Here is an 11,012-nt window from a genome sequence, read left to right as displayed (position 1 = left end):
TGTGGGATCCGACAATCTAGTCGTTTATCCTTGGCAGCCTCTCTTATGGGGAAATGTAGTCCAGTGCTTCCTTGAGCCATAGTAGTCCGCTACAGCCTGGTTCACCGGAGTCCTGCTAGCCCAGCACTACTGCTCAGATCACTTGACTGGCCGGCATGTGTTTCACTTCGTTCCTGTGTCTGTCCCTTCAGGGAAATGTCACGCGGTGACATCCGGAGTCCTGTTAGCCCAGCGCTACAGCCCGGATTCACACGCTGCTGACCGACATGCTCGATGTGATTCATGTATGCCTGTCCCCATAGGTTAGTGCCGCTTTGGGTTCACGACTAGCCATGTCGGCTCGGGTTCTCTGTCATATGAATGCTAGCGACATTATCATATACGTGAGCCAAAAGGCGCAAACGGTCCCGGGCCATGGTAAGGCGACACCCGTGGGAATACCGTGCGTGAGGCCGCAAAGTGATATGAGATGTTACCAGCTAGATCGATGTGACTTGAAATCGAGGTCCTGACAGCGTTGGTACCCCTTAGGGTTTGTTTGGCATTTGGGTTTAGAATCCCCTAGGCAAAGGGATCCGCCGGTGGATTGGGTGAATCCACGCTCACCACCCAATCCGTAGCTTCCGCTGTGGAAGAAAACATCCCTTCGCTTAGAATCACACGTGCACTCAATCGTGTTCAGTTTCATGGAGCCATGTAGGTATGATCCAAATTGTAGACATCCAGCACGTAATTTTAAGTTGTTTGAGCTTCGGAATGTTCCTCTGTTTGATTGTAGCATAGCATTCCCTGGGTTTTAGTGCTATGGTGAACACGGATGCCCATGGTGGATCTCTTGGGTCAAATTAGTTGTTTGGATACCCATATATGTGATACATGTTGCTGCAAGGTTGAAAAATGCAGGGAATTTTTCCAACAAGATACGATACGACAACCTGCATGGTTAGAATCAGTGAATCAACATTGTGTTGGCCTGTTTGTAGCAAAACAAAATCTTAAGCTCTGGCAGGAAGGAGCACAGTAAGCGTGGATGCTTGGCATGTTGGTTCGACAGAAATGGCACTATTATTTGCTTGACAGCTTGGTGTGATTAGTAAACTGTCAATCTGAGCTCTTTTGTTCTCTTATTATACTACTATATGCTTACACTGCTCTTGTGCTCCACACACTGGATGCTTTGACTGTTTGACCAATAGGTATAACAAATATATACTCCCTCCCTTCCTAAATATTTGTCTTTCTAGACATTTCAAATAACTACTACATACGGATGTATGTAGACATATTTTAGAGTGTAGATTCACTCATTTTGCTCCGTATGTAGTCATTTGTTGAAATGCCTAGAAAGACAAGTATTTAGGAACGGAGGGAGTAGTTTGATCCTTCCCTTGGTACCTTGGTACCAACTTAGCTTGGTGTAGTTTTGTGCACATCTTCCTCCCTCATCCTAATTTGGTACCCTGATCTCAAGTCCAGCTTGGAGAATAAGTAGCTCCATGCAGTTCATCCAGAAGATCTTCTATGATGGGCATAGGAAATTTGTTTTTCACAGTTTGGTCATTGAGTTTCTTAAAATCAGTACACAATCTCCACTTGCAGTCCTTCTTTCTAACCAGTAGTGCAGGCGCCGCATATGTCACTAGGTCTTACAATTGAGGAAGCCAACAGCTGTTTAACTTGTTTTTCCTTTTCTCCTTTTTGTTGATGTGAGACTCTATAAGGTCTCAACATAGGTGGTTCTACACCCTTTTTTAGAGGAATTGCATGATGAAATTGTCAGACAGTAGGCAATCATGTTGGTTCAGAAAAGACATCTTAAGATTCCTCTAGGAGAGCTTGTATTGCTGGGTGGGAGTTGCTTTCCATGTTGTTAAGGGGAAAAGGTAGTATCCTTCAACCGCTTTAGTTTGCAATGACATCAGTTTTGACATGCTCACTGGTAATATCCCTTTTGCAAATGCTCTTTCATATAGAGTTATGACATGTTGGTTCGACAGAAATGGCATTATTATTTGCTTGACAGCTTGGTGTGATTAGTAAACTTTCAATTTTAAGCTCTTTTGTTCTCTTAGTATACTATACGTCCACTGCTCTTGTGCTCTTCACACTGGATGCTTTGACGGCTTGACCAATAGGTATAACAAATAAGTATATAGTCTGATCCTTCCCTTGGTACCTTGTACCGACTTAGCTTGGTGTAATAGAACTAGCTTCTTCATAAGGATTGAGCCTTCCATTGGTACCACTCGTAGTTGTCTGTTGCCTGATGTTGTACTCTGTACTCTTCCCTGTAGCAGCTAGCAAGGCTGATGGGGCACCGCAAGTATTCTCAGTGTGTCTGACATCCGCATGGTTCAGTAATGAGGCGCTGTGCTAATGTTGAGAATGCAAACATATAGCGATTTTTTGGCACTCAAATAAGATACATTGCATGCTCTCTTATGTGTAAGTTCCATTTGTATCCAGGCGTGCTGCGTGGCCCACATGCGCAAGGAGGCGGCCCTCGGCATGCGCATGGAGGCGGCCCTGGAGAAGCTTAATGAGAACTTGTGCGTGATGGAGAAGGATATTGGTACTCTGCTAGAACATAAGAGACGGTAAAGCAAGCAACTCGTTTTTTCTTCATGCACGATACGTATGCACGCATGTAATGCTATGATATTCAGGTTGTGTGGTCTTTCTTAACCTGCAGCTTCGAGCGTAGCGAGCAGTTCCACAAGAGACTGTCCTACTTCCTCATTCCAGGTGCCGTCGCATTCTTCGTCTTCTGCCCGGACAAGAAGAGGGAGCCCTCGACGGAGGGGCAAATCGGGCGTCTAGCTTCATCCGTGAAAACATAGGGCCTTCATGTGATCATCTGGCATGATAGGAACAAAGTCTTTTGCTGCTTCCAAGGTGTTGGTTTGAATGGAAGTAGAAACAACCATCCAATGTGTGTTTTCTCGGCGTGTCACTGTCTGGAACGCTGCCGGTGAGGAAGGATCCTGATTCCCGAACCTTGGCGCTGAGGGTTGCCTCGGTTTTTTCTTATCTGGGTTGCCTCAGTTTTTGATCCCGCTGATTGTATCGGACTCCCATTAGATCTCCGTTGCTCCAGATCAGAATCGATTGGTTGTGAGTTTTTCATATATATTTTTTTAGGGATGATTGGTTGTGAGATACGCAACGCTGCAGGCCCAGTGCGTGCTCCCCACACTAGTAGCAATGGCATCTGATTCGCAGCGCATTACTCTCTTCTGCGCCGGCAGGTCACGAGCTCAACTAGACAGTCGACTTGCGTGGGAGGCTGGCAGAGAGATAAGCTTTGGCCCCATGCATGTACTGTATCAGTCATCGCTCGCACAGAATGACAGAAAGGAGTACGTAGATTTTACTGCAAAGAGGTAGGAATTCCTCGGCACTACCATCTAACGGCCATGCCGTGGCTACTTATCCAGGAATCAATCACAGTGGCATGAGCTGGCGGGTGGGCAACGCCGGCGATCTGGGCAGAGTGCAGAAGCACATTCAGAACTTCTACCCAGCAGTATTTCGATTGGTGGAGGCTGTTCATACAACAACAGAATGTCACTGGCACAGTATGTGTCGTCCCAACTGAGCGAACAGGCCTGTGGCACCGTAAAAGCAGCACTGCCTGTGCCCGGATGCACCCGTCTCCAGCAAAACACCAGCTTCCTTTCTTGTTTCATCATGATCCCAGCCCAACAGTGGTCGCAAAAGGGAAGGCGAAAAGAAGAGATAACTGACTGATGAAACCAGAATGAGCAGCAGCATATTTACAGTGAATCGAATCGAACACATCCCCAAACCCAGCCCCTCTGCTATTTTTGACGAAAACAGTTAGCGGAAATGCTACCCTGGCCGCTCAGGTCAGTCTACTCTGTGTTCTGCGATATCGCCTCGCCGAACTTGAGGAAGAGCTCCGCGTCGGACGCGCTCGACGAGTTGGCGCAGGAGAGGGCGCTGCCGCTTCTCAGGCTGACGTACTCGTTCACGTAGCTCGGGGCCGTGGACGACTGGGGCGACGCCGGTGGCTGCGCCGGCTTCGGGGGCGCTTCTGGGCAGACCAGGCAGCTGAGGACGTGCACGACGTCGTGCATCGTCGGTCGGTCGGACGGCTGCCGCTTGCTGCAGAGGAGCGCCAGCTGGAACATCCTCTTGACCTCGCCGAGATCCTTGCATGTGGCGGTGATGTCTGGGTCGACCATCTCCATCACGGTGTTGTCCGCGGCTTTGGATAGGATCTGCAAGGGGAGCAACCAATGAGCACAACCGACATTGGTGCAGGACAGGGAAGTTCAACAGTCAAAACTAACTATGCACAGCTGCATTGTTCCCTACACAACATGGGCATCTTACTCCAAACAAGCTAATTTTGACAGAGTAGGGGAAAGTAAAATGCTCAAGCCAAATTACCAGCATATTAGTAATCAAAGCAGAAGGTACTAGTAGTTACTACTCCCTCCGTAAACTAATATAAGAGCATTTAGATTACTAATTTAGCGATCTAAACGCTCTTATATTAGTTTACAGAGGAAGTACTAGATAGCTACAGTTTTTGACAGTGGTGTGCTTCCTGCTGAATTTTCAGCCATATGATTGAAGGCAGGGGACAAACATGGCAGGCTTTGCAGGACACTGCACAAGCTGCCAGTGATAATAGAGCTTTCACCAGCCATACAATGAATCGCACCCACCACAGTGCAGATAGATCTAACCCCCCATCACATGATAGCTTTCATGTTGCTTGTCCCCTTCAAGGAACACGAACCTAATGCCCATGACTGTGAACTTATTGAGCCTCAGAATCAGAAGGGAGTGAAGGCAACGAACAAGCAAGTGAAAATTAGTTACCAGGTGATGGAGGTTGCACTCATTGTCAACTGGCTTCTTCCCAGTCAGCAGCTCGAGCAAGACGACGCCGTAGCTGTACACATCAGATTTCTCGTTCAGGCGGGATGTCCGCGCATACTCAGGGTCAATGTAGCCAATTGTGCCCATCACATAGGTTGATGTGTGGGTCTTGGAGATGCACACGCTCTTGGCAATGCCAAAGTCAGCAAGATGCGCCACATAGTCCTTGTCCAGGAGGATATTCTTCGATTTTACATCCCTGTGAATTATTCGCGGGCTGCAGTCATGGTGAAGATAAGCCAGCCCTTGGGCAGTGCCAAGAGCAATCTGGAGTCTAGCCTCCCAGTCCAGTTTTGTCTTCTTGGACGAAGGTGCTGAGATAAACAAAGACTTGCAGATTAGCATATGGTTGTGGAAAATTCTCAAACTATATGTATGCCTTGCAGACATTCCAATCAAGAGAATAGAAATAGTAATCAGTCCATCTTAATAAGAAAGTGGCCAGCACATGTTTGCTGACAGATAACCGTATGGAGGGTAGAAAGGAAAAGGTTCTAAATACTGAGCACGATGAAGTGAAACTGTGCCCCACATGCATTTTGCCTGGTATGTCCACTTACCATGTAAAACGTCCCAGAGGCTGCCACTTTCCATATACTCGTAGAAGAGAAGATTCCCAGCAGGTGATAGCGAGTAAGCCTGAAGGCTGACAAGATTCCGGTGTTTGATACTTCCAATTGTCTCGAGCTCAGTCTCAAATTCCTTTACACTCTGCGGGTAGTGAGCATATAGCTTTTTGATTGCCACTGGCTTGCAGTTCTTCAGAACACATTTATAAACTGTACTAGATGCCCCGTACCCAATTATGTATTTCTCGCTCAAATTTTCTGTCATCCTCATTATATCGTCATATACATGGAGGGCCATATTCATGTGGAGGATCACAAGCTTGGGAGGAACATTGCTCGATAACACAGCATGAATCTCTGTAACAAAAAATTATCATCATTATCTCATTGAAACCATATTAGCCATCAAACAAACAAACAGTGCATCTGTCAAGTTGAGCAGACTGGCAACTGTTTGAGACAGGCATCAACCATTCGCAAGATCCAGCATGATGAGACATCACTTGTCAAGTAGCTATCGAAATTGATGTGTTAAAGCAACATACAGGGATTTAAGCAAATGTATTACCTTGTTTGCTTACAGAGAAATCTGTGGAAACGGCTGGACTGTGTGGCCAACAAGCAGCTGCTAGGATCAACAACAGGATTGCAAGCCCGCCAATAGCAATACCAAGAATGACAGCCCTTGAGACAGAGACTGCGGTGAAAATGCACGAAAGAGTATTGGAACGTTTGTTAGTGGTCTGATGAGGTTATGTTCCAGAGCAACTTAATAAAGACAACATTGTACTTACATCTCTTTGCATGACTGGAGGAAGGGCATGAAGAACCACGCCAGGAGCCACATAGTCCAGGATTACCCAGGAAGCTAAAGGAAAGTTCAGATTATAAATAACGGTTTAGCCAGAACAAATCTTTTTGAAGGTATGGTTAATACCAGATGATACTACCTGTCAGGTGAAAACCGTGAAAAGTTGTTGTCTGTAGGTACAATGCCAGCCAGGTTGTTGTATGATATATTTCTGCAGCAAAGCTCACTATGAGTGAAATCCACACATGTGTAAACAGTTCGAATAGCTTTTCAGGTCTTAACTTACAAGACATTGAGACTGAAGCAGTTAGTAAGTGAAGAAACATCCCCAGTCATATTGTTACTCTCTAGTTTTCTGTAACAACAAAACAATCACACAAATCAATCTCAAATAATTGGGCAGGGAAATCGATATTAGTTTATCAATGTTAATGGGTGCAAGGCAAAACCCATAGCTTGCATGTACTTACAACAGTATCAGATTTTGCAGCATTCCAAGCTCTCGAGGAATGAAACCATTAATGTGGTTGTAGGACAAATCACTGAAACAAAAGCAAAAGGTGTCCATATTACTCTTAAAGGATACAGATTTGAGCGCATAGAGATGTTAAGGTGCTTACATCTCCGTGATGCTCCTCAAGTTTGCAAACTCAGCAGGAATGTGTCCCACCAGATTATTCTTGCTCAAGTTGCTACATGAATAAGTAATGTTGTCAGAAAAAGATACAGGCATTTTAACAACAAGCAAAAAATAGAGGTTATAGGATTTACAGTCTCAAAAGATGCTCTAAGCTGCCGACTGCTGAAGGAATCGAACCAGCGATCTTGTTACATGATAAATCCCTAAAAGTGTATTCATGTAACGCATGATGGCATTAAATACTTTCTGAAGGAGATATAGTAATTAAATGATAGAACTTACAGTACGTCTAAGTTTATCATTCTTGCTAGCTCAGTGGGAATTGCTCCATTAAGATAATTAGATGACAAATTCCTAAAAGTCATTAGGAATAACTATTAGAAGTGTAATTATGGCAATCCAGAACAAGAACAACCTACCATAAACAAAATAGAAACTAGGAAAATTAGGAACCACTTACAAATAAGTCATGCTCTGAAGCTTGTGCAATGAACGTGGGATGGTCCCATTCAATTTATTGCCATAAGCATTGCTGTTTCAGTAGCAAACAAGTTATGTATCCAGCTATCAGAGATAGCTAAATAATTTCAGGGGGAAAAAGTGAAACTTACAAGCTAACAAGACTTGTGCATGAACTTATATTATCAGGTATCATTCCCTCAAGTTCATTATTTGCAAGATTCCTGCAAGAAGCAAATGATATGGACCACCGACCAAATTAGCACTGTTGATAAGAAACACAAATGAACAGAATTTTACTTACACGTCATACAAGGCTGTGAGTTTTCCAAGCTCAGGTGGAATGAGCCCAGTCAGTTTATTGTCATTGAGGTCCCTGAAATGAGATAGCGATCGTAGCATATCAAATGGATAGAACGCTAATCAATTAACTATGAAGAATAAAAGCAATAGTACAAAGGCTACATGGCTTACAAATAATTAAGCGCCGACAAATTACCAAGCTCTGGTGGTATTGGCCCAGATAGCTTATTGCCTTGCAGGTATCTAGTAGTACAAGATATTGTGGTATCAGTAACTACTTGTGATAAAAAAAACATAGAGATTTCGCAGAGGGCTAGAATATCAGTTAGTGAAAAGTAAAAGCTTTGATCAACTATTAATTAAACAGATACAAAAAGTAGCAAGCTTACAATTTTTCAGTGTATGTCAAGTTGCCAAGTATAGATGGTATTGGGCCAGACAATTGGTTAAGACTCAGATCCCTGGATCAATTTCAAAATAAAAAGAACATTTCAAAAAATATCATAGTTTCGCATTTAAGGGCTGATATAATTCCTCAGTCACCATAAACCAAGAAAAGAATGTTATCATACAGCACTGCAAGCGCCTGCATAAGGCCGATCACTGTTGGAATAGGGCCAGAGAAGTTGTTCCTTTGCAAAGACCTAGCACAAATAGCAAATAATATTTCAAGTCATCACTTGTATTAGTAAGAAAACTTAAGCATCTAATTCTATTGGTGAAATGACTACCACATACAATGTAGCCACTTGCAGGAAACCAATGTTGAATGGGATTTCTCCAGTAAGGTGATTGTAAGACAAATCCCTAAAACAGCGGAAGATCAGGAGTGTTCTAAAAGCTAGAAAATGAGCAACATTATTCAAAGGGAGTAGAACGAATGTACATACAAGACCTGAAAGCTCGTACAGTTCCCAATGGTATCTGGTATTGTGCCCATCAAGCTATTGTTCTTCACGTCACTGAACCAAACAAAAGCGGCATTGTTAGCAGAATAAATGGCACAAGCAGCTACACTGGTGATAAACGGAGGAAAGCAATACACTCACAAGTACCACAAGCCAGTCAATTGGCACATATCTGGAGAGAGGCTTCCTTCTAATTTATTGCTTCGCAGTCCCCTTGAATATATGACAAACTTAGATGCATACAACAAAGCATGTAAAAAACAAACCGTGGTCTGCTACCCCTACACACTATGTCTGAGCAATCATCGTATTTAGCACAAGCATTTTGTCCAAACCCTAAATCGTGCATAAATTAAGTTTTATTAGCATTTGCTAGGCCCTTGAATATTATAGACAGTTTAAGTACTAAACCAAAATAATGTTTTTCTTCATTACTGGGAACGGAGTGAATGCATACTTACAAGTATTGAAGAACCTCACTCCAGTATATTAACCTTGGAATTTCACCGCTTAGCTTGTTCTGAGCTAAGTCCCTAGGGCACATATCACATTAGAACTAACCCAATAAAATCACAGATCAGTTAAGCAGCACTAACTTACAATATCTTCAAATTTGGAAGCTGAGAGAGTGTCGACGGGATCACCCCCACCAACTGATTATTCTTCAATATCCTAAAGATACAAGTAACAGCAGGGATTATGATGAGTGAAACGCGTGCTTTTACCAAGTTCCGGCAAGAAAGAATAACCCTCACAAGTTTTCAAGGTGCTTCAGCTTAGATATGGAAAAGGGTATGTCTCCTTCCAGATTGTTGGAGGACAGGTTCCTTGATCAAAATGAAAATTGAAACAGGCATTACTTGTACAGATCCAAAGGAATACGACACCTGTAAAAAAATACGAGAAAGAAACACAGTACTACTGAAGCCCACTTACAACATTTTAAGCGAGGAGCAATCACCAATCTCATCAGGGATCTGCCCGGAAAGTCCACTGGACTGAAAATCACTGCATATGACCAAACAATCAGGAAAAAGTTTAACACGGACTCATCACACGGACAAAAGCATTCAAATTTCAGGAAAGAATGTAACAGCATACATTGACACGACGCTCTTCAAATCCCCGATGGCCGGGGAGATTTCGCCGCCGAGATTGAACCCTGAGAGGTTGCTGTCGTTGCACACATGAACACACGTCAGTAACCGCTCATTACAGCCAGCAAGAGAGCATAAATTTTTGCTAGAGGCAGAGGTGCTTACAGAGCTGCAACTTGGAAGGTGACGTTGTCGCAGAGCACGCCGCGCCAGGAGCAGTAGCCCGGGGACGCCCCGTCGCCGGACCAATCGTCCAGCGCGTTGTCGGCATCGTGGAAGGATTTCTTGATCTCCAGCAGCGTCCGCCCTGGAAACACGCATAAGAACACTCGATTAGCAGAAGCAGCAGCAGAAGAAGAAGAACTGAAGAATCTGACGCCACGAGGAATGGAGTCAGCCGGCAGAGGCGCTTGACTGTTGCTTCCAAATGCACAACACAAACTTGCTTGCTGACCAAAAGTTCAGATAACCAAACCAAAAACGGCCCCCAAAACAACTTGAGAAGGGGAAACAAATAGTACTAAATGAAATATGCCGCATTTGTGCCTGTGCATAGCCATAGGCGGAGCTTATACACCGCCGAGGCGCCGACGACAGGGAAAAGATGCAGCAGATGTAGCAGTGAACGGAAGAAGAAGTGCAGAGGAAATGCTAAACAATGGGAGATGCTGGTACTACTAAGAACAGGAGACGGGATTAATCTAGCATTAGGCCATCCTCAACAGCGGAGGGAACACCAAATCAGCGAGCCATAAACAAAGACCGGACCACGCCCCACTAGAAAAGCGCGCACTAATAAAATACCACCAGCGCGAGAGAGTAAGCCGGAACCCCCGACGAATCCCCGTTCCCCGAGCAAGCAGAACCCGCCGCCAACACGAAGCCATGGGCACGGGGAGGCCCGGTCGCCCGGAGGAGGCCGCCAACACGAAGCCATGGGCACGGGGAGGCCCGGAGGAGGCGAGGCGGGCAGGGAGGGAGCACGAGCACGAGCACGAACCGTCGTCGGCGCCCGCGCCGGCGGCGAAGACGAGGAGCGCGGCGGCGAGGAGGGCCGCGGTCACGGGGACGGAGGGGGAGCGGCGGCGAGCGGGAGGCGGCATTGGCGCGGGCTGCAAATGCCGGCGCGGGTGCCTCCCGTTTAATCCAACGGGGTTTGGGGTTTTGCCGTGCTGGCCGCTTGAGCTGCTGCTGAAGGCCTTGTTCGGTTACACCCCTTCACAAGAGGATTGGAGGGGATTTGAGGAGGTTTTGACTTGTAGGGGATTAAATCCATTTCAATCCCTGCCAAACCCCCTCCAAATCCCTCCC

At 45.3% G+C, this 11,012-nt stretch overlaps 1 protein-coding gene across 1 annotated transcript; it reads right to left on the bottom strand.

Annotated features, from left to right (window-relative positions):
• Positions 1-3,655: 3,655 nt before the first annotated feature.
• LOC119318113 (LRR receptor-like serine/threonine-protein kinase ER2) lies at positions 3,656-10,855 on the bottom strand. Its single transcript, XM_037592638.1, has 27 exons — positions 10,702-10,855; positions 9,867-10,008; positions 9,706-9,777; positions 9,541-9,612; positions 9,360-9,431; positions 9,205-9,276; positions 9,066-9,137; positions 8,746-8,817; positions 8,587-8,658; positions 8,435-8,503; positions 8,269-8,340; positions 8,086-8,157; positions 7,868-7,939; positions 7,698-7,769; positions 7,546-7,617; positions 7,395-7,466; positions 7,217-7,288; positions 7,066-7,137; positions 6,915-6,986; positions 6,765-6,836; positions 6,581-6,649; positions 6,434-6,505; positions 6,278-6,351; positions 6,052-6,180; positions 5,475-5,840; positions 4,855-5,228; positions 3,656-4,244 (listed from the first exon to the last, which is right to left on the bottom strand). The coding sequence occupies exons 1-27, from the start codon at positions 10,802-10,804 to the stop codon at positions 3,876-3,878; spliced, it is 2,991 nt and encodes a 996-aa protein (XP_037448535.1). The 5' UTR covers positions 10,805-10,855; the 3' UTR covers positions 3,656-3,875.
• Positions 10,856-11,012: the final 157 nt, after the last annotated feature.

Source organism: Triticum dicoccoides, chromosome 6A, assembly GCF_002162155.2.
Source record: "Triticum dicoccoides isolate Atlit2015 ecotype Zavitan chromosome 6A, WEW_v2.0, whole genome shotgun sequence".
Classification (NCBI taxonomy): domain Eukaryota; kingdom Viridiplantae; phylum Streptophyta; class Magnoliopsida; order Poales; family Poaceae; genus Triticum; species Triticum dicoccoides.
Note: the sequence above shows the minus strand (reverse complement) of the source record. Positions and strands in the feature narration are given on the sequence as shown.

What these genes read in the sequence shown, in the direction of transcription:
- LOC119318113 (XM_037592638.1), bottom strand. Translation starts at nt 10,804, where the DNA reads ATGCCGCCTCCCGCTCGCCGCCGCTCCCCCTCCGTCCCCGTGACCGCG. An exon ending in CTGAAGCACCTTGAAAACTT is followed by an intron (nt 9,277 to 9,359) that starts GTGAGGGTTATT and finishes TTGTATCTTTAG; the next exon opens with GATATTGAAGAATAATCAGT. An exon ending in CTTCAGAGCATGACTTATTT is followed by an intron (nt 7,289 to 7,394) that starts GTAAGTGGTTCC and finishes AATGACTTTTAG; the next exon opens with GAATTTGTCATCTAATTATC.